Source organism: Ostrea edulis, chromosome 6 (assembly GCF_947568905.1).
Source record: "Ostrea edulis chromosome 6, xbOstEdul1.1, whole genome shotgun sequence".
NCBI classification, from domain to species: Eukaryota; Metazoa; Mollusca; class Bivalvia; order Ostreida; family Ostreidae; genus Ostrea; species Ostrea edulis.
In genome coordinates this window covers 701,416-722,500 of record NC_079169.1, presented here as the reverse complement: position 1 = coordinate 722,500, position 21,085 = coordinate 701,416, and the positions used below count along the sequence as shown (strand labels likewise).

Here is a 21,085-nt window from a genome sequence, read left to right as displayed (position 1 = left end):
CATGTATTACTATAGGAGTCTGATGTTACATGTATTATTATAGGAGTCTGATGTTACATGTATTACTATAGGAGTCTGATGTTACATGTATTATTATAGGAGTCTGATGTTACATGTATTGTTATAGGAGTCTGATGTTACATGTATTGTTATAGGAGTCTGATGTTACATGTATTATTATAGGAGTCTGATGTTACATGTATTATTATAGGAGTCTGATGTTACATGTATTATTATAGGAGTCTGATGTTACATGTATTATTATAGGAGTCTGATTTTACATGTATTATTATAGGAGTCTGATGTTACATGTATTACTATAGGAGTCTGATGTTACATGTATTACTATAGGAGGCTGATGTTACATGTATTACTATAGGAGTCTGATGTTACATGTATTATTATAGGAGCCTGATGTTACATGAATTTTACAAACATTGAAAATTATCCATCTGCATTGTTTATATAGCACACATGGATGATTAGCTGCAATGTATGTAATATTTTTGGAAACGTCTAGAGATTGATTAATTGATTGATTGCTTTACCGCCCATCTAGAATTTTCACCTATATTGAGAGGTCATCAGGTGTAAGTAAAGTACCACAAATTTATAGACCTATGCTAACACTTTTAGCAGTGACGGTTCTTAATAGTGCCAATGCCTGCTGCAACACGGGACATCTATTTTTTACAGTCATATCCAAAAGACCCGTGATTCTCACTTCTAAACGTCAAGTGTTTGGCGAAGAACCAATCACTACCTCTGTTAATGTCTTAGGTTTGGCACAAGCGACGCTCGAACTCACCACCTCCCTGTTACAAAGCGAACGCTCTACCACTGAGAAATCTAGAGCCTTTGGTTTGTAAAATTGCTTGTCCCTCTATGTTCTCTCTGTTTAACTGTATGTGTTGCAGCTTATCAAGATTTCAGTAATAAAATTTACCGTGGCCCAGGTCTGCCTTGTGTCGGTTGTCGGCTCTCTTTTCTTGGTCACCGTCTTTGTCTCCTCTGGATAATCTTCAAATAAATCATCAAAACTTGTCTTCCCCACCTTGTTGTCAGGGTTCCATGGTTGTTTGGGCTGCTTTCTTCCTACAAGATCAAAGTGTGATATAAAAGGTCCATGGATATAGCACTTTACACGTACCACATATGCATTGTATGTATGCTTATATTGCATCATCATTTGTTTAATTTTTTTTTATAGAAATACTACAATATAACAGGATTTAAAGCTTTTAATTCCTTTCAAATAAATTTCCACAACCAAGTGTCCATTTCCTTTACTCTCACAAGAACACCTGGCTTGTGGAGGAGTTTCAAACATACATTGTAATTTGAGAAAATAGTGAAATTAGACTGACAAGAATAAAAATCTCATTTTCATGGTTACATGTATATATACAGAATTCAATTTGATCCCCTTGTCAACATATATATATAAGTATGAACAGAATAAAAACATAACATTTCTAGCTTTGGATAAAATTCCCTCTTAATTTCCAAAGATTTTCAGGTTAAAATAGAAAATCATGATGTATATATATTATTATGCAATAAAACATGTTTATAATGAACACACTTAATATTAGTTATTTTTTACAGAAACATAGCATTATTTTTCAAAGAAAAGGGGGGGGGTTTCAGCCTGAGAAAACAACATTTTATACCCTGGTTGATTCATCAGGCCATGTGTTCATTCCATTGTTCCAAGCTTACATTTCCACAAGCATTCACTACTGCCATAAAAAGAAGGGGGGGGGGGGGGGGGGGGGGCTGATAAATCAAACTTTGCATGTAAAAGTCATGGGAAACTACACTGTCAAAAAGAGAAAGAGGGGACCAAGTTCTGTGCTACATGTCTGTAATAATTCTTTGTTTGTAAGAATCACCTTACATGAATTTGTAATTTATCACATGTACTGAAAGGTACGTGTTCTATGGCATGGTCCTTAGAAAATTAGAAAATACAAATAACCATTAGTTACTATTTACATCATTAAATCATATAGAACAGATGTTCAAGCAGAGCCCAGTTAAATATCACACATCTGGAGACCTTTCCTTAATTTCCAGCATTTATAATCTACCCATCCCACTATCTCAGTTTATTTAGCATTTAGTACCATCTGCTCAAAATATCACTAAAGGAAAAATCATATGTAGATCTTAATAGAGTGGGGGTTTGGAACATCTGCCCAAGTTAAATTAAGTTACACAAGCGGCTAAATATAACAAGGACAGAAGTACATGGGCCACAATATTATCATGAAATCATCTGCATAAAAAATGGAATGATTGTTTGATATCCTAGCTTCTTCCATTTTCACTTTACACAATTACAGGTGCATCCATGATTATGTAATAATTCTCTTTATTCTCAATGTTTGACTATAAAGATAGGTTAGAATTTGAAGTATTGAATATATTTTTACATCACTATTTTAACGACAAATTGCTGGATAATATAAAACCTTTGATTGGTAGTATTATATATGCTATGCAAATTAATAGCCAATCAGTCATTGACTTTGGTACTGGTTTACACTGCCGCTACTTTGTTCATCATTAGAAACTGATTGAAAAGAAATTGTAGAATCATTTATCAGACAGGGAAACCAATGATTATTTCCATGAAATCTCTTTGACTACATTGGACATGCAAGAAGAAGGAGATGGGGAGGGGGGGGGGGGGGGGGGGGGGTCTGCTTCCCTCTACCATATTTTGGAAAACATGTTTTCATTTTCCATTGATTTTACTATATTACACATGCATGCAAAGACCATTATATATCACATTGAAAGCTTAATTCATTGGCTGGTTGCCCCCCCCCCCCCCATTTTTAGCAATTAGTAAATGGTATTGGAGTGTCAGTTTGGACAAATGAATTGATTTCATGCACAGAATCCATCACCACCACTTTTAAGGATTTTGAACCAATTAAGCTTATATTTCATGATTTTGGTTTTTTTTTAAAGAAATTTGATTTTCTTTTCTTACTATACGTTTGACCCCCGTGCACCCTAAAATAATAAAAAAATAATAATCCTGGATCAACGCATGCTATAGCTAATAGTGATGTTATTCAATTTTGTTTAGATATCATGAGTTTGTGCTACTGTGTATTTTTCTTTATTACAGATTTTGATCTTGTTTCCACATATTCATTTTATGTAATACCTATCTATATATACATATTGTGATTCATAATTGCAAACCATGACCAAAATGTATGATCCTAGCTCTCCCATGCGTAAATATCAATGCATTGAACAATTTGTTATTTAGGAGATAAAAATCAGATCTTTTTCTCAAATAATGGGTGAAAAGAAATACACATGTATTTGCTAAAACGTATCTGCCTGCAAGATTATTTTTGTAAGCCTTTTCATTTTGACAGCTGTCCAATCGTGTGTAGAACTTATCACATATTGTTTGTAAACCTTAACACTTCCTGCAAAGTGCACTCTTGGTCCCATTGTCATGACTTGGATCTAAAAACTTTTGAGATCTATTTAATATTTCTTTCAACATAACTTCTGAATGAATTTCATGCTATTCTCACTCTATTCCATGTAGCATTCATTTGTGATGTGCATTCACCAAATACACCTTTAGTGCGCCCGGGAAATAAAAATACATGATTGTATATATATATATATATATATATATATATAAAAACATTAAATACACACACATATGTATAGCTTCATGCATGTATACTTAAGCGCCATGTACATATTAATTGGTGCTCATCAAATGTATAGATTAAAACAATGCAATTTAATTCAAATATCTATGACACAGACCAAATGATGAATTGCAAAATTGAATGAATATGGATTGCTCTACAATTAGTGAATACAATTACACTGGTTGAAATTGTTGTTTTTTCCCCTCTTATACATGTATCTATTTTAAAGGGACTGATCGATTCACGATTTTCCCCAAAATTTTGTTTTTCACTTTTAATGATCAAAATCTAGTGTCTTTAAATGTGTTTAAAAGAATCACATAAAAATTAAGGTTTATACATTATCACTGAGGCTCATTTTAGAGGGTTTATTATTTGTTTTGTAAACAAAGATTGCATGCGGTATGTAATTGTTTACGAAATTTTTTTTAAAAATGGATATCGATCTAAGTTTATTAACTTCCATATTTTAAGCATTCTTTGGATAAAATGTGTCATTTAAAAGTTAAAATTGGTGACTATATGCAAAATTAAGATGTTTTTGCTTTATATTACAAAATTAATATTTCACTGGTTTAATTGTTTGTATACATATATACATTAAAAAACTCAAGTGACTGCCTTTGTTTACATAACATAGATTTAAGGTAGGTCCTTAGTCCTGGATTTTTGGGGTTTAGGTAGCATTTTTTTGTTTGGAATCAATAAATTAACATTCAGAGTAATGAAAAAAGGCAAAACAGTTAAGGGTTTCCATATTAATTTTCATTACATACACCACTAAAGTCATTAATACCCCGATGTAGATTTTTATGAAATTCATTGGAAACAGTTATTTGTTGTTATTTTAATATAAAAACAACAAATTATTTTTTGAATTGCATTTATTTATCGGGAAACATGTCAATAACTAAAACACATGTCATTTTCAATATGTTCATCAAGTTTTAGAATAATATGTGGAAAATTATTGAATTAGCGTTATTCCCCAAAATGTTAAGAAACAAACAAATGTGGACGCATTTTCCTTATAGCATGGTTTACATATCATTTTTTCTGTTTATATTAGTAGAGTTACATCTGTTATAGTTATTCATGGGAAAAAATCCATACCTTTCCTTAATAATTTCAAATCTATAGCTTCCAGATTATGTATACCCCCATCAAAAACTGAAGTCTGGCACCATACAGCTGAGCTATTTAAATCACTCGGGATTAAAATTGTATGTAATTTCATGGAAAAAAACACAGATAATGATTCCTTATTACCTTGGTAAAATGTTTGTCAAAAATAAAGGAAATATATTGCATTATGGATTTGATAAATAATTGAATGAAAACAGAGTTATTGTCCTTGGATTCAATATTTTGAAACATATAATTGACTATTCAAATATAACTAAGAATTTTGAAATATTTTATGGCTAACAAGATTTTTTACAATAACTATTGAAAAAGATTCCAACAAAATTTATGTTCCTTTCATTAAATTATTGACTTTGCAAAATCCTATGACGTCACACGAGTGTGGAACTACGTTAAGGCTAAAATAATGCTTTTCTTCTTGCATTCAGTCTTCAAGGTCAAAATTTTGGCTGACAACATTAAATGAGTTATAATTTTAATGTTTAACATCAAAAATGAAAAGATATTTTTTCTAAAAATCTTGAATCAGTCCCTTTAACACAACAGACATCTTTGGAGGAATTTAAAACGGAGCGAAACCATCAGCATGTGTAGAAAGGCGAAAATAACACAAGGTGAAAGTGACAGCTAGTATGTATGTCGATCACTGGTAGTCCTTGTTTTGACATCACACTAAGTTCTAAGACAAGTATAATACTGTAGGTTGGGAAATTAACACTGTCGTTTAATTTCACAGTGTTCATAGTGATTACCATGAAGTATTAGAGTGAAGGATCTAATTGCAAGAGACTGTTTTGTGCAACAGAAAATACACACCTCTGGTTTTCTCACCAGTTTTATTCGCACCATACAATTTTATAAGCTATCATATATGTCCCATTGATGTTGAATTGGGGAAATCATTCACATTATGGAATTCTAGGAATTTTAAAGAGGCATTATCAATAAAAATTGCACTATAATAATATTATATATTTCTGTAATAACACCAGTATTTAATTATTTCAAACACTTTTTAACCTCAAAACAGACACTTGATATATGAGATTTTATTCCTAATAAGACATTAAGAGATTATGACTTTCACTTCCTTGGTTAATGCCCCTTTAAACATTGAATTCTTTCATGAATATACAGCAGCTGAGGTTTTGTATAATACTTTCAGTTCTGCATCATTTGGCACGTACACAATGAAATCCGATCAATCCCATACCTATACGTTTAAATTATGTAAACATCCTGTTATTGTCTTAAAATTCCCTCACATCAAGATTATTGATTTAACAGAAGAATGTAAGTCATATACTTAAAATGTTAATTTAAAAGTTCATTTTGTTAATAGTGAAATGGAACTTCAATGGGGAAATTTAGATACCATTTTGGGAGTTTTTGTGGGGGGAAACTGCCTAAATTCGGTAGTTCAAAAACACTGCCTGCATCTGAAAATAGCAACTGTTCATTTGTTTTTGAGTTTACAGTTTCAACTCCTTGGTAGGCTCAGTGATGTGAGACATGGTGAATCACCATTTATATAATTATATATATATACATATATATATAAAAAAAAAAATATATATATATATATAGTGGAGCCTGGGTTATCCAGACGCCATTAATCCGGACGCTTCACCTTCCAGACGATTTTTCTAAGGAAAGGAATTTTTATACGTTATTTTGCATCATTAATCCAGAAATTTGCCTTCTGGATCCAGACAGTCATTTTTTACTACAAAACATTAAAATGCATTGAAAATTGTACTGTTAATCCGGACGTTAATTTTTATGAGAGAAGGTCTGTGTCGGACAATTTTAGCAAGGCGTAAATTATAAAGAAAACAAGCCAAACTGTCTAATTGAAGCGATTACCTTATACCCCGTCAACACCTCCCTTTCATGAGGTGTTGTGTGTCACACCAAACCCGTGAATTGTGACGGATATAATTGGCCGGCCTCTTTAAGAAGTAAAAGTGTGATGAAATGCTTGAAGTGTAAATGATTATGTTAGTTACTAATGATTTATTTATTTATAGTTGCATATAGTGCTTCATAATTTGTTTTAGTGCATATGGTACACAGTTTTGTATATTTATTTGTAGTGCTAATATACATGTACAATATAAGCATAGGCAAATAAACTACACATGTATATTTCAATTTTAGAGCTTTGAAATGCATGCTTATAGGAGTTATGAGATTCATTACTGTTCGTTATTTTCACCTTTCATGTAAATGTTAACATTATCATGATTTATTTACTAATACAAATGGTTAAATCCAATGATAGAATGTGTTTAATTCACTATGCATCAATAAAGTAGGCACATATCGGTTACTTATGCAAAGCTAGAAAATATGCGATTCAATAATCCGGACGCTTCATTTATCCGGACGATTTTGGTCTGAAATTTTCCTGAAACATTTCTGAAATTTTCCTGAAACATTCCAGAATTGTCTATCTGAATCAAGTCTGAAACATGCCTGTAATTGGAACAATCCAGGCATGTTTCAGACTTGGTGTTTCAGCCAATTGCGAGTGATGTTTCAGCCAAAATTTCAGCAATGTTTCATACAGTTTTCAAACTATAAGTAAGCAAGGTTTCAGAAATATTCAGCAATTATTCAGTGCCGTTTCAGCACTGTTTCAGAAATTATTCAGCACTGTTTCAGCAAATATTAAGTACTGTTTCAGCAATTATTCAGTGCTGTTTCAGCAAATATTAAGTACTGTTTCAGCAATTATTCAGTGCTGTTTCAGCAAATATTCAGTGCCGTTTCAGCAATTATTCAGTGCCGTTTCAGCAATAATACCCCACCTATTCAGCAATGTTACAGCACTTATTCAGCAAGGATATGCTAGCTTTTCATCCTGCAATATACTTTAAAAAATAATCGAGACAAATATATTTCAATTTTTATTTTTCATTCAAAATATCATGTCTTAAATTGTCTTTTTCAGGCACTACCTTTTTCTATAATTTAAATTTCCATTTACTGTTTACTTGGTATTACATCCTACTGGGTCTTCCCACCTCTCTGATTAGAAATAGCTAGCTGTTGTAGGCCTTATAGTCCACTATGAGGTAATCATTCTGATTGTCATATAGATCTATAGGCCTTGTCTGTATCCAACGAATTTTTAGGATAATCCACTTCTTAATTTGCTTGAATCCATCTGAAATTATACTAGCATACATGTACATTGTAAACTTAACAATGTGTTTAATCTTATAAATAATGATCGAAGTTCATATAAATTCATGATCTTAATTAATTCAACATGGAATGCTTCAAATTTATGTGATCGAAAGTTCTGATTTTTACATAGTACAGGCACTTAATAGGACTATTAGGTTAACATTAACACAAAAATTCATACCTCGAACTGCTAACAAAATGGCGTCGAAGATTCAGGCCAGGGAAACCAAGATCTGGAGGTTTTCATGCTTATGCATTCTCCCTCAAGGTATTTACTAAAATCTTTTCTTGGATCCTTTATACAGGAGAGTGGAATCGCATTAAATTCATCTTCACCCACTCATACAACGATGGTGTTATGATTTCAAGACATGGCTGTTGATCAAACGAATTTTTTCCCGCGTGCAATACTTCCGTCTGCGATGAATATTAAACTGGTACCCTTATCGACCTCGCCTATTTCGTATGTAGGTAGCATCGATCAGCGGGGAACCAGTTTACAAATATTTTAAAAAAATATTGTCAAAAGTATTATAGCTCTTAAAATAAAGGATATATTCCAATATTTCTCCTATAAATTTTTTTTATCGATTTTTTTAATACTTTGTAATTGATTGACAACTTCCGTCAACATCGGAAGAAAACACAGAAGATGGAGGCCGGAGGGGCAGTGCAGTGAGAAGATTCTGCCTTACTTAACATGTAAGTTTCAAAACCAAAATAATATAGGCTTAAATTATGGTTGAAAATGACAGTCATATAAATAAATGGCACTTGGTTTCAATTTTGAAGTAGAGGTGACTGTCTAATGAAAGTCGCCGAATTTTTTTGATTTATTTTTTTAAACTTACGATTTTTGTTAGGCCTAGGACACCCATGTTTTCTTATGTAACAGTGTGTAAAGATTTCAAGCTAAATGCACAAATGAATTTCACTGCCCACAGTTATAACAAGTAAGGATTACACACGTTGTAATTGTAAAACGACAAAGTTACGACGACCCGAATTTTCTCAACACAATTTCGCAATCTCTTGCTAGTGCCATTCTTCCATACTTTCACAACGTCTCGTAGGTTGAAAAATTCAGAAAATGCTTAATGCAGTTTTGTATTTGATTCCAATTGCAAAAATATACTATGGTAAAGCAGTTTAAGTATATCTATGACACAAAATGCTCTTGAATTCATACATTGAAATATTACGTCATTAGACCTGAATTACGATTATAAATCAAATATACAGCATGAGTAATACTGCAATAGATACTTAAGAATTTGCTTGAAATGTAGGACTGTGTGATTGTATTGTTATGGAGCCTCTAATTAATATATTCATATATTGTTATTATATTTTTTCAGTAAGTCATTCTTAGGAGAACTTCTTAGTAGATAATAAGCAGGCTGACTCTTTATAAATTGGGAAGAGGAAGGAGTCGGAACTGTACATTCTGGAGGAAGTGGCTTGTGCTGAGTTTTATTTTTTAAGGAAACTTCCATTCAACATGTTCAACAACAGAAAATTTGTGAATTAACCCACTGTAGAGTGCCAAAATCTGTTGCAACAGAATTATAGTTGCAGATTAATCTGATAGATCTGCCTGTGATGACCATGATTGGAACTATATCTTGTTTAGTAAATGGACTTAAATAATGATCAACTCCAAAAAGTACCCAAAACTGTTACAACAGAATTGCTACAGTATAGATGCCTGTGATGACCATGATCGAGACTAATATTTTTGATGAAGTGTTAAAGTGTATACACAGACACAAACATGGGCATAGTTAATTTGTTTTGTATTATATAATGTCCATTATGGGTTGATTTCATTGTCATGTCATATATTATGATTATAGTTTAAATAATTTATCTCCAAGGAATTTGTCTTTTCTCAGCATGATAAGTTGTCGCAATATTGCAGAGTTTCAGCAATTTGAATGTTTCAGATGGAACTCAGCAATTTTAATTGATGTTTCAGACTGTCTCAACAACTTGTCTGAATGTTTCAGTAATTAAGAAATGTTTCAGCAATACTCAAGGTGTTTCAGCATATGTACTGAAACATTTTCAGCATTGATTCAGCAAGAAACATTTCAGTAAGCAATGTTTCAGTAATTAAGAAATGTTTCAGCAATGCTCAAGGTGTTTCAGCATATATGCTGAAACATGTTCAGCATTGATTCAGCAAGAAAAATTTCAGTAAGCAACGTTTCAGATTTGTTTCAGATATCTTTCAGCAAATTTTCAGCAAAATATTTTCATGAGGGTACATATTAATTAAGAAAGTCTACAAGAAATGAAAAATAAGGAAATTACAGTGTTTGTAAATTTTGATCTTAGTCGTAAGATATTTTGTGAATAGGTGCCCTGTATATTTGGACATGTGTAAATTCCGGAAAAATTACACTTATGAGTTAGGTTTAAATTCAACTGTTACAGAAATTAACAAAAATAACAAAATGGCGTCTGAACATGGTAAAAATGTGAAGAAATTTGATCTTGTAAAATTTTCAAAAGGGAAAGTGGAGGTGTGTGGTCACAGGCTGTGAGTCCTTCAATTATTATTTGATCTAATTTTTTTATTATTCGTTTTATTACAATTAGTACTTAAATCGTTGTTTGAAATAAACTGAATTTGACTTTTCTGTGCTTTAATTAACACTAAAACAGTAATGAAAATAACAGAGAATTAAGGAAAAACAGAATGTCCTAAAATATCGCGATATACATTATCAATTGTAAAAAAAATTTGTGATATATCGCGATACAAATTTTTGGTGATACCCATCCCAAATTGCCAATATACAAGTACATGTGTATATATACCAAGTTTGACCCTGCACTTAGGTCAGAACCTTCACCCCAGGACCATGAAATTTACAATTTTGATACAGGTCTTCCTGTTCTATATCACTAATAGTATGTATTTATTTTTTCTCAAACAATGCATGTGCAGATGCAGCTAGAGAAGAAGATTTTGGTAAATTTTTGACAGTGTTTGCTCTGCCCCCAAAACTTCAGGGGTACAGGAGTCCTGAAATTTACAATTTATGTCCCCCTTGTCCCAATTATGCTTCAAACCAAATTTGAAAGAAATTGAAATGGTAGTTATCAAGAACTTAAAAATGTTCAATTGTTAACGTATGACGGGCGATGGAAGCCAACAACCGATTGCAATACATGTAGGTCACCCGAGTTTACTTGTGAACGTGACCTAAAAATTAGATGAAGTTGATCCATGCTATCATTTCCAATTACAATTATAATTCTTTTAGTTATACAATATGATATGTTGTCTGTATGTACAGTGTGTATTTCATTTTTGCAAGTGATGCGATTTTATTTCCAGGGAAGAAAAACATGCACCCAAGCAATGAGGTAAAGTCTATACAAATCCCTAAACCATCCAGCCAATCTATTGTACATGTAACTATAGCATTGCTATACCAAGACAACATGCTTAGATTTCTAAAAATAACCTGGGGTGATTGATTTCTTTTCAATATGTAAAACTTCTTGGAGTTTATCTAGGTCAGGGGAAAATGGACTTTTGGGGTACCTGTGAGAGGGACCATGGGGTATATTGCTTCTTTTGTGGACAGCAGAACTGACCAAGGGAAATGGGCTGGTATACACTGAAAGGAATTATGTATGCTCATTTAACATTAAGATCAATACAGTTTTAAGACAAATCACGGACATATTCACTATATTAATATACAGTATTGTAAAATAAAGGAGAGAAAACCATCGACAAAACCTCCCTCCGGACTGTCTTGTCCAGAATGTGAAAGGACGTTCCATGCGAGGATTGGACTTACCAGCCATCTTCGAGAAATTATGGTCATCTTCGACATCAAAGGACGAACTACATACCATAAATCTGGTTATTTTTGCTGTCGATTAATCTTTAGCGTTCTTGCGAGTCAGTTGGATTCAAAAAAATATTTTTCTCAAAAACAATGCTTCACACGGTTTTTTGATATGTTTTTACATAAATTCGCAAAAGTAAGAAACACAAAAATAAATATATAGGATTTTTACTTAAATTCGCAAAAATAAATCAACGCAAAAATATCCAGATTTACGGTATACATAAATTCAGTGAAATATAACAAGAAGCAATCTAACCTTGTTTAGATGTGGAGAAATCTTCAGACTTGGGTTTAACTTTCTTACTGCTTGATAGCCAAGGCTTGTCATAGGAACGTTCCATATCACCTACAATAATCCAAAAATCAAAAAGCACTTTAGTTTTGGCAATAGACAAGAAAATATTATTCTCTGTCGATTACGGAATAAAGCTAGTAATCTGAATGCTCAGTTATTGAAAGATTATTTGACTGATGATCCACACTGTTTGCTTTGTGGCTATGAATTTGAAGGGAATGTGCATTATTTCCTTGAATGTACAAAATATACTCAGCAAAAAGATATTCTTCTGCAGCAATTTCGTGACATTGCAGTCCCTTTTCAGTTGAACTATATTCTGTATGACAGTTCTGAGTATTCATATAATTTGAATTGCAAAATTATTTCTTATGTTCATAACTACATTAAATCTTCTATTAGTAAGCGCTTTTGTACATGTTAATTTTTGCAACTTTTTTTAAATTAATTTTTTTTCTTTTCTCTTTTCTTCCAATGGGCTGGATCGATCTATATCATTCATGATTGATATATTACATTATATGTATGTGTGTGACTGTATGTGGAGGGTTTTGTTACTGTACGTGCGCATGTGTAGAACATGTTGATCTATGAAAAATTATTTCATAGCAAAATTCAACAATACTCGTATTAACTATTTTCATAATATAAACCTCATTATAATATTGTCGAATCTTCAAACAATGCTGTAATCAGTCATAACTTTGTACATAGGCTATGTCTGTTGCCCGATCCATTTGAGTTTCTCAATAAAATCAATATGTTTAAACTAAATGATCAAGATTTAAAATAAATGGCGTACAGATGCAGAAATACAAATTTGTCCAACAAGCTTTTTATTTAAAAAAAAAATCATGAGCTGTCACATTATTTTTCCATTGTTTATATTAAATCTAATGATTTCAGAACTTTTGGTTATTTTGCACCATTACTCGAGTCCATAGCGCAAACCTGAAGCCGTTAAAATATTTAGTGATTGCTCCTTCGTCAAATGCTTGGTATTTAGAAGTGAGAATCATGGGTCTTTCGGACATGACCTTAAAAACGGAGGTCCCGTGTCACAACAGGCATTGGCACATTAAAGAACCCTCACTGCTACAGCCCTGAGTGCTAAGCATAGGTCTAAATTTGTAGTACTTCACCTACAGCTGATGACGTCTCAATAGGAGTGAAAAATTCTCCACAGGACTTAAACAAGAGGCCCATGGGCCACATCGCTCACCTGAGTCACCTTGGCCCATATCTGAAGACTTTCCATATATATTTGCATGTAAAACCTTAGTCCCTATTATGGCCCAAACTACCCTTTGCAAACTTGAATCTACACTATGTCAGAAAGCTTTCATGTAAATGTCAACTTCTTCGGCCCGATGGTTCTTGAGAAGAAGATTTTTAAAGCTTTTTCCTATATTTGTATGTAAAACTTTGACACCCCCCCCCCCACTTGTGGCCCCATCCTACCCCCCGGGGGCCATGATTTGAACAAACTTGAATCTGCACTATGTCAGAAAGTTTTCTTGTAAATATCAGCTTTTCTGACTCAGTGGTTATTGAGAAAAAGATTTTAACTATATATTTGTATGTAAAACTTTGATCCCCTATTGTGGCCCCATCCTACCCCCGGGGGCCATGATTTGAACAAACTTGAATCTGCACTATGTCAGAAAGTTTTCATGTAAAAATCAGCTTTTCTGGCTAAGTAGTTCTTGAGAAGAAGATTTTTCCTATATATTTGTATGTAAAACTTTGATCCCCTATTGTGGCCCCATTCAACCCCCGGAGCCCATGATTTGAACAAACTTGAATCTGCATTATGTCAGGAAGCTTTCATGTAAATCTCAGCTTTTCTGGCTTAGTGGTTCTTGAGAAAAAGATTTTTAAAGTTTTTCCCTATATATTTGTGTGTAAAACTTTGATCCCCCCTTGGGGCCCCATCCTATCCTCGGGGGCCATGATTTGAACAAACTTGAATCTGCACTATGTCAGAAAGTTTTCATGTAAAAATCAGCTTTTCTGACTCAGTGATTCTTGAGAAGAAGATTTTTAAAGATTTTTCCTATATATTTGTATGTAAAACTTTGATCCCCTATTGTGGCCCCATTCAACCCCAAGGGCCCATGATTTGAACAAACTTGAATGTGCATTATGTCAGGAAGCTTTCATGTAAATCTCAGCTTTTCTGGCTTAGTGGTTCTTGAGAAGAAGATTTTTAAAGTTTTTCCCTATATATTTGTGTGTAAAACTTTGATCCCCCCTTGGGGCCCCATCCTATCCTCGGGGGCCATGATTTGAACAAACTTGAATCTGCACTATGTCAGAAAGTTTTCATGTAAAAATCAGCTTTTCTGACTCAGTGGTTCTTGAGAAGAAGATTTTTAAAGATTTTTCTTATATATTTGTATGTAAAACTTTGATCCCCTATTGTGGCCCCATTCAACCCCAAGGGCCCATGATTTGAACAAACTTGAATGTGCATTATGTCAGGAAGCTTTCATGTAAATCTCAGCTTTTCTGGCTTAGTGGTTCTTGAGAAGATTTTTAAAGTTTTTCCCTATATATTTGTGTGTAAAACTTTGATCCCCCTTGGGGCCCCATCCTATCCTTGGGGGCCATGATTTGAACAAACTTGAATCTGCACTATGTCAGAAAGTTTTCATGTAAAAATCAGCTTTTCTGACTCAGTGGTTCTTGAGAAAAAGATTTTTAAAGATTTTTCTTATATATTTGTATGTAAAACTTTGATCCCCTATTGTGGCCCCATTCAACCCCAAGGGCCCATGATTTGAACAAACTTGAATGTGCATTATGTCAGGAAGCTTTCATGTAAATCTCAGCTTTTCTGGCTTAGTGGTTCTTGAGAAGATTTTTAAAGTTTTTCCCTATATATTTGTATGTAAAACTTTGATCCCCCCTTGTGGCCCAATCCTACCACCGGGGGCCATGATTTGAACAAACTTGAATCTGCAATATGTCAGGAAGCTTTCAGGTAAATTTCAGCTCTTCTGGCCCAGTGTGGTTCTTGAGAAGAAGATTTTTAAATGACCCCACCCTATTTTTGCATTTTTGTGATTATCTCCCCTTTGAAAGGGACATGGTCCTTCATTTGAACAAACTTGAAAGCCCTTCACCCAAGGATGCTTTTGGCCATGTTTGGTTGAAATTGGCCCAGTGGTTCTGGAGAAGAAGTCGAAAATGTGAAAAGTTTAACAGACAGACAGACGACAGACAAAAAGCGATCAGAAAAGCTCACTTGAACCTTCGGTTCAGGTGAGCTAAAAACAATCAATCAAACCTGAAGCATACATACATACTACTACTACACCAGTGCATTGATTGTACATTGTTTAACGTCCTGATTGAGAATTTTTCACAACAGCGAAAAATTACCAGAAGTCCAGAATTCTCAATGGTCTGGATTAAGATTGTTTATAATTTTACATCATTTTGGCATTATTTCAGCCATTTTACTGTGGCTGGAAAGAAATACTTTTAGCTTGGAAACTGATTGCTAAACAATTTGCATAAAAAAGAATTTTTGATGAGAACCAATTATTTTCTACACGAGTGTAGAATAAGTACTTCTTGTAGTCAGAGATTAGAATGTTAATTATTGATGAAAACGAAATAATTTTGCCCAAGAACAAAACAATTTACACACAGAATGAAATTGAAAGATTGAAAATGAAACAAATGACTTGGTCTCCATTCAAATTCTGTCCTGTGGATTTTTTGACGTCTCAGTATGACTGAAAAATTCTCGATGGAACGTAGAATACTGACCATTACCATGATAAAGTAAAACAGCTACAGAAAAAGAGATGTCTTAAAACTGAAAGAAAAACTTATACTGAGTCTAACAGAAAGAACCAGCCAAGTCAATATATATAACACAAATAACAAAACCTATCTATCACTATATATATATGAAAACAATTTAGATTGTTTCTTCACTTGAATATTCATACAGGTGCAATGGGTACATACATATCTAGAAGTACGATGTTGTAAATGTACACTGTAACATCAACTAAAATTATTTGATTGGTTCTTTATGACATATATAGCGTCAGGTTGTCAACCAATATATCAATAATTTGTAACTGCAGACATGTGCATTTGAAGGATTCTCTGAAATTCTATAAAATTCTCAGTTTCTAATTGTATGAGAAAGAATGGAAAATGTTTACTGTAAAAAAAATGCAATATTAATTTGTAAAAACCTAGTGTCTCATGCCTGAGTGGTGTTAATTTGTTGTAGATCTCCATGCCTGAGTGGTTTTAATTTGTGGTAGATTTCCATGCCTGAGTGGTTTTCATTTGTGGTAGATCTCCATGCCTGAGTGGTTTTCATTATTTTACAAAACTAGTGAGGTAGATCCTCATGTCTGAGTGGTGTTAATTTGTTGTAGATCTCAATGCCTGAGTGGTTTTAATTTGTTATAGATCTCCATGCCTGAGTGCTTTTAATTTGTTATAGATTTCTATGCCTGAGTGCTTTTAATTTGTTATAGATCTCCATGCCTGAGTGGTTTTAAATTGTTGTAGATCTTCATGCCCGAGTGGTTTAAATTTTTACAAACCTAGTGAGGTAGATTCTCATGCCTGAGTGGTGTTAATTTGTTGTAGATCTCCATGCCCGAGGGGTTTTAATTTGTTGTAGATTTCCATGCCTGAGTGGTTTTCATTTGTGGTAGATCTCCATGCCTGAGTGATTTTCATTATTTTACAAAACTAGTGAGGTAGATTCTCATGCCTGAGTGGTGTTAATTTGTTGTAGATCTCAATGCCTGAGTGGTTTTAATTTGTTATTATAGATCTCCATGCCTGAGTGCTTTTAATTTGTTATAGATTTCCATGCCTGAGTGGTTTTAATTTGTTAGCCTGAGTGGTTTTAAATTGTTGTAGATCTTCATGCCCGAATGGTTTAAATTTTTACAAACCTAGTGAGGTAGATTCTCATGCCTGAGTGGTGTTAATTTGTTGTAGATCTCCATGCCTGAGTGGTTTTAATTTGTTATAGATTTCCATGCCTGAGTGCTTTTAATTTGTTGTAGATCGTCATGCCTGAGTGGTTTAAATTTTAACAAACCTAGCCATGCCTGAGTGGTTTTAACTTGTACAATTTACCTAGTGTTGTAGATCCCCATGCCTGAGTGGTTTTAACTTGTACAATTTACCTAGTGTTGTAGATCCCCATGTTTGAGTGGTTTTAATTTGTACAATTTACCTAGTGTTGTAGATCCCCATGCCTGAGTGGTTTTAATTTGTACAATTTACCTAGTGTTGTAGATCCCCATGCCTGAGTGGTTTTAACTTGTACAATTTACCTAGTGTGGTAGATCCCCATGCCTGAGTGGTTTTAATTTGTACAATTTACCTAGTGTTGTAGATCCCCATGCCTGAGTAGTTTTCTTGTTCATCTCTGGACTCTTACTTCTAACTGTAAAAAAATAATAATAATAATTTTTCGGATTTATGATAAGTATTCAATACAGTATTAAGTAATTTTATTTTAAGAACAAATGTTCCACTACTAGAAGTGAGGAAAATGATAAAAATTATACAAAGTCTTTATAATGCTTGAAGGTGTAAATGTGCAAAATACAAAATATCATCAAAAGAGATGTTTTACTAAAATAAAAACAACATCATATTTGCTGGTAATATACTAGATATGATATGTATAAGCACTGAAATTATGTGATATCATAAGGTGTTTGTTTACTCTTTCAATACTTTTTACTTAGTATACTTGGTCTGTGTATCAATCAAATTTGGGTAATGAAACTGTGTATGAGAAACTTTAGTGTATAATTCACTTATGCAGTAATGGGCATTTGTCGCAGGCCCATGTGTAAACAAATTGCTTTGTGCCTTACTGCGTACAAGAATTCTCTAAAGGGAAATAACTTCTGCATTGGTCTATGAATTCCATAATCTGTTCAGCTGTACTTATTTTCTTCATGAAAGGTGTAGATTCTTGCCAAAATGCTTAACTGATTGTCGAAATACTATTAGCTATAGTGAATTAATCAACTGTAAAGACAAATATACTATGATTGATTGATTGAATATTGTTTAACATCCCTCTCGAGAATATTTCACTCATATGGAGATGCCACCACTGCCGATGAAGGGTGCAAAATTTAGGCCTATGCTTGGGGCTTATGGCCTTTGAGCTGTGAGTGAGGGGGAGATCTTTTTCGTGCCACACCTGCTGTGACACAGGACCCTGGTTTTTGCAGTCTCATTTGAAGAACCACCCCATTTAGTCGCCTTCTATGACAAGCAAGGGGTACTGAGGACATATTCTAACCCAGATCCCCAAAGTAGCAAATATACTATGATAGAACTTGCCAAATTTATGAAGTTAGTACTGCCCATATTTTTATGATATTACCTTCCTGTTGTGTTTCATTCATTGTGTTCAACATTGTTGTTGTTGTAACAGTTGTTGATTTTATCTTTTTTGTACTACTATGCTCCATGTGGAGCCCTTAATGAAATAAAAAATAGTTTCAAAAGTTTCCCTCCTCTCATTCAATGCAAAGATGTGCAATTAGCCTCCTACTATGCCCTAAAAATTGTACACAGATTAATTGCAGGACCACTGTGGCAACCGAGCTTAACAGAAGTGCAAACTGGGCTTAACAGAAGTGCAAACTGAGCTTAACAGAAGTGCAAACCGAACTTAACAGAAGTGCAAACCGAACTTAACAGAAATGAAAAACGAGCTTAATAGAAATGAAAACCGAGCTTAACAGAAGTGCAAACCGAACTTAACAGAAATGAAAACCGAGCTTAACAGAAATGAAAACCGAGCTTAACAGAAGTGCAAACTGAGCTTAACAGAAATGAAAACCAAGCTTAACAAAAATGAAAACCGAGCTTAACAGAAATGAAAACGGAGCTTAACAGAAATGAAAACCGAGCTTAACAAAAATGAAAACCGAGCTTAACAGAAATGAAAACCAAGCTTAACAGAAATGAAAACCGAGCTTAACAGAAATGAAAACGGAGCTTAACAGAAATGAAAACCAAGCTTAACAAAAATGAAAACCGAGCTTAACAGAAATGAAAACGGAGCTTAACAGAAATGAAAACCGAGCTTAACAGAAATGAAAACCGAGCTTAACACAAATGAAAACCGAGCTTAACACAAATGAAAACCGAGCTTAACAGAAATGCAAACCGAGCTTAACAGAAATGCAAACCAAACTTAACAGAAGTGCAAACTGAGCTTAACAGAAGTGTAAACTGAGCTTAACACAAATGAAAACCGAGCTTAACAGAAATGAAAACCGAGCTTAACAGAAATGAAAACAGAGCTTAACAGAAATGAAAACCAAACTTAACAGAAATGCAAACCGAGCTTAACAGAAATGCAAACCGAACTTAACAGAAAAAAAAAACCGAGCTTAACAGAAATGCAAACCAAACTTAACAGAAGTGCAAACTGAACTTAACAGAAATGAAAACCGAGCTTAACACAAATGAAAACAGAGCTTAACAGAAATGAAAACCAAACTTAACAGAAATGCAAACCGAGCTTAACAGAAATGCAAACCGAACTTAACAGAAAAAAAAAACCGAGCTTAACAGAAATGCAAACCAAACTTAACAGAAGTGCAAACTGAGCTTAACAGAAATGAAAACCGAGCTTAACACAAATGAAAACCAAGCTTAACAGAAATGAAAACCGACCTTAACAGAAATGAAAACCGACCTTAACAGAGCTGTGGAGACTGGGGTGATGATTTCATTTAAATGCATCTTGACACACAATGCATAGTAATTTCTGTTTCATCTTTCAAGTTTGAACATTGAATATGACGCACAGGGCTATTTATACTGTGTGTGTAGATGTTTGAACATTGAATATGACACACAGGGCTATTCATACTGTGTGTGTAGATGTTTGAACATTGAATATGACACACAGGGCTATCTATACTGTGGAATATGACATGCAGGACTATTTATACTGTGTGTGTAGATGCATGCATCCAAGATGTAGGTGTCAAGATCCACAGTGTAAACAAGCCTTTATCAATATGCCATCCAGTGCTCGAGCTGGGCTTCGCCATTTTCGCCAATGGCGAATTTTTTTCAAAAATGGCGAAAAAAAATTTAAAGTGGCGAAAATCCATTTTTGCAATAAATTGTATTTTAAAATTTCCTTTGTCTGTGACACATTATCACCTATTTATTTATGCAGTCAAAATCTGTTTATTCAGTCAACGCGTGCGACCGGAAATCTCGCGTCGCTCCAGTGCACACAGAGCTGGTCACAAAGGCTAGATAATAGCCTCAGGTAATGTATGGCTGCAAAAAAGTCGGTGATTATATAATAAAGTACATCGGACAGTTATGTACCCTGCTGTGGTCAATTGTTTAACATTTAAAGTCTTATTCATTATCGTGTTATCATCTCCACATTAATGTCAATTGTTAACCACAGAACCGACCGGTAATTAAATTGGCCGTATTACTGTGAATAATGTATATACATCAATTGTTTGTTTTTGCGGCCAAGCTCGTTGGTTACAAGATTTTGATTTTGATGTGTTTGATTTTAGTTTGAATATTTCATAAACAATGCGGTCGGTCACCATTGATATTGACATTGCAATTTTCATAAATAATTTTCTTTGAAGTTCGGTGCGCAACAATATAAAAATGCTAATCTCATAAGACTATGCACCCATTCTATTTTGACACTAAACTTGTAGCTTCTGACCCTAGTCAGTCTAAAATTCAAAAAATATCATTGTTTGGCTTTACTGTCAACCCCACCTGCTCGAACATCTGATTCTGTCCAAATTGCAAAATCTTCCATACCACAACGGAAATTTAATAGGGAATGGTTGAGATAC

At 33.7% G+C, this 21,085-nt stretch overlaps 1 protein-coding gene and 1 long non-coding RNA gene across 5 annotated transcripts in view; one reads left to right on the top strand and one right to left on the bottom strand.

Moving 5' to 3' along the window:
- Positions 1-21,085, bottom strand: part of LOC125645587 (uncharacterized protein C8orf34 homolog) — a 51,068-nt gene that overhangs the window by 28,020 nt on the left and 1,963 nt on the right. For all 4 annotated transcript variants that reach the window (XR_008796108.1, XM_048871177.2, XM_048871179.2 and 1 more), the window contains exons 3-6: positions 17,587-17,649; positions 12,171-12,260; positions 11,519-11,674; positions 947-1,095 (exon numbers count right to left, since the gene is read on the bottom strand). Coding sequence is in view for 3 of the 4 variants with exons in the window: in XM_048871177.2 (XP_048727134.2) it covers positions 947-1,095; positions 11,519-11,674; positions 12,171-12,260; positions 17,587-17,649 (458 nt within the window). In the remaining variant the exon portion in view is untranslated. The remainder of the gene's footprint in view (positions 1-946; positions 1,096-11,518; positions 11,675-12,170; positions 12,261-17,586; positions 17,650-21,085) is intronic.
- LOC130047049 (uncharacterized) lies at positions 8,546-9,915 on the top strand. The gene is made up of 2 exons (XR_008796109.1): positions 8,546-8,741; positions 9,398-9,915. It is a non-coding gene; the product is annotated as an uncharacterized LOC130047049 (long non-coding RNA).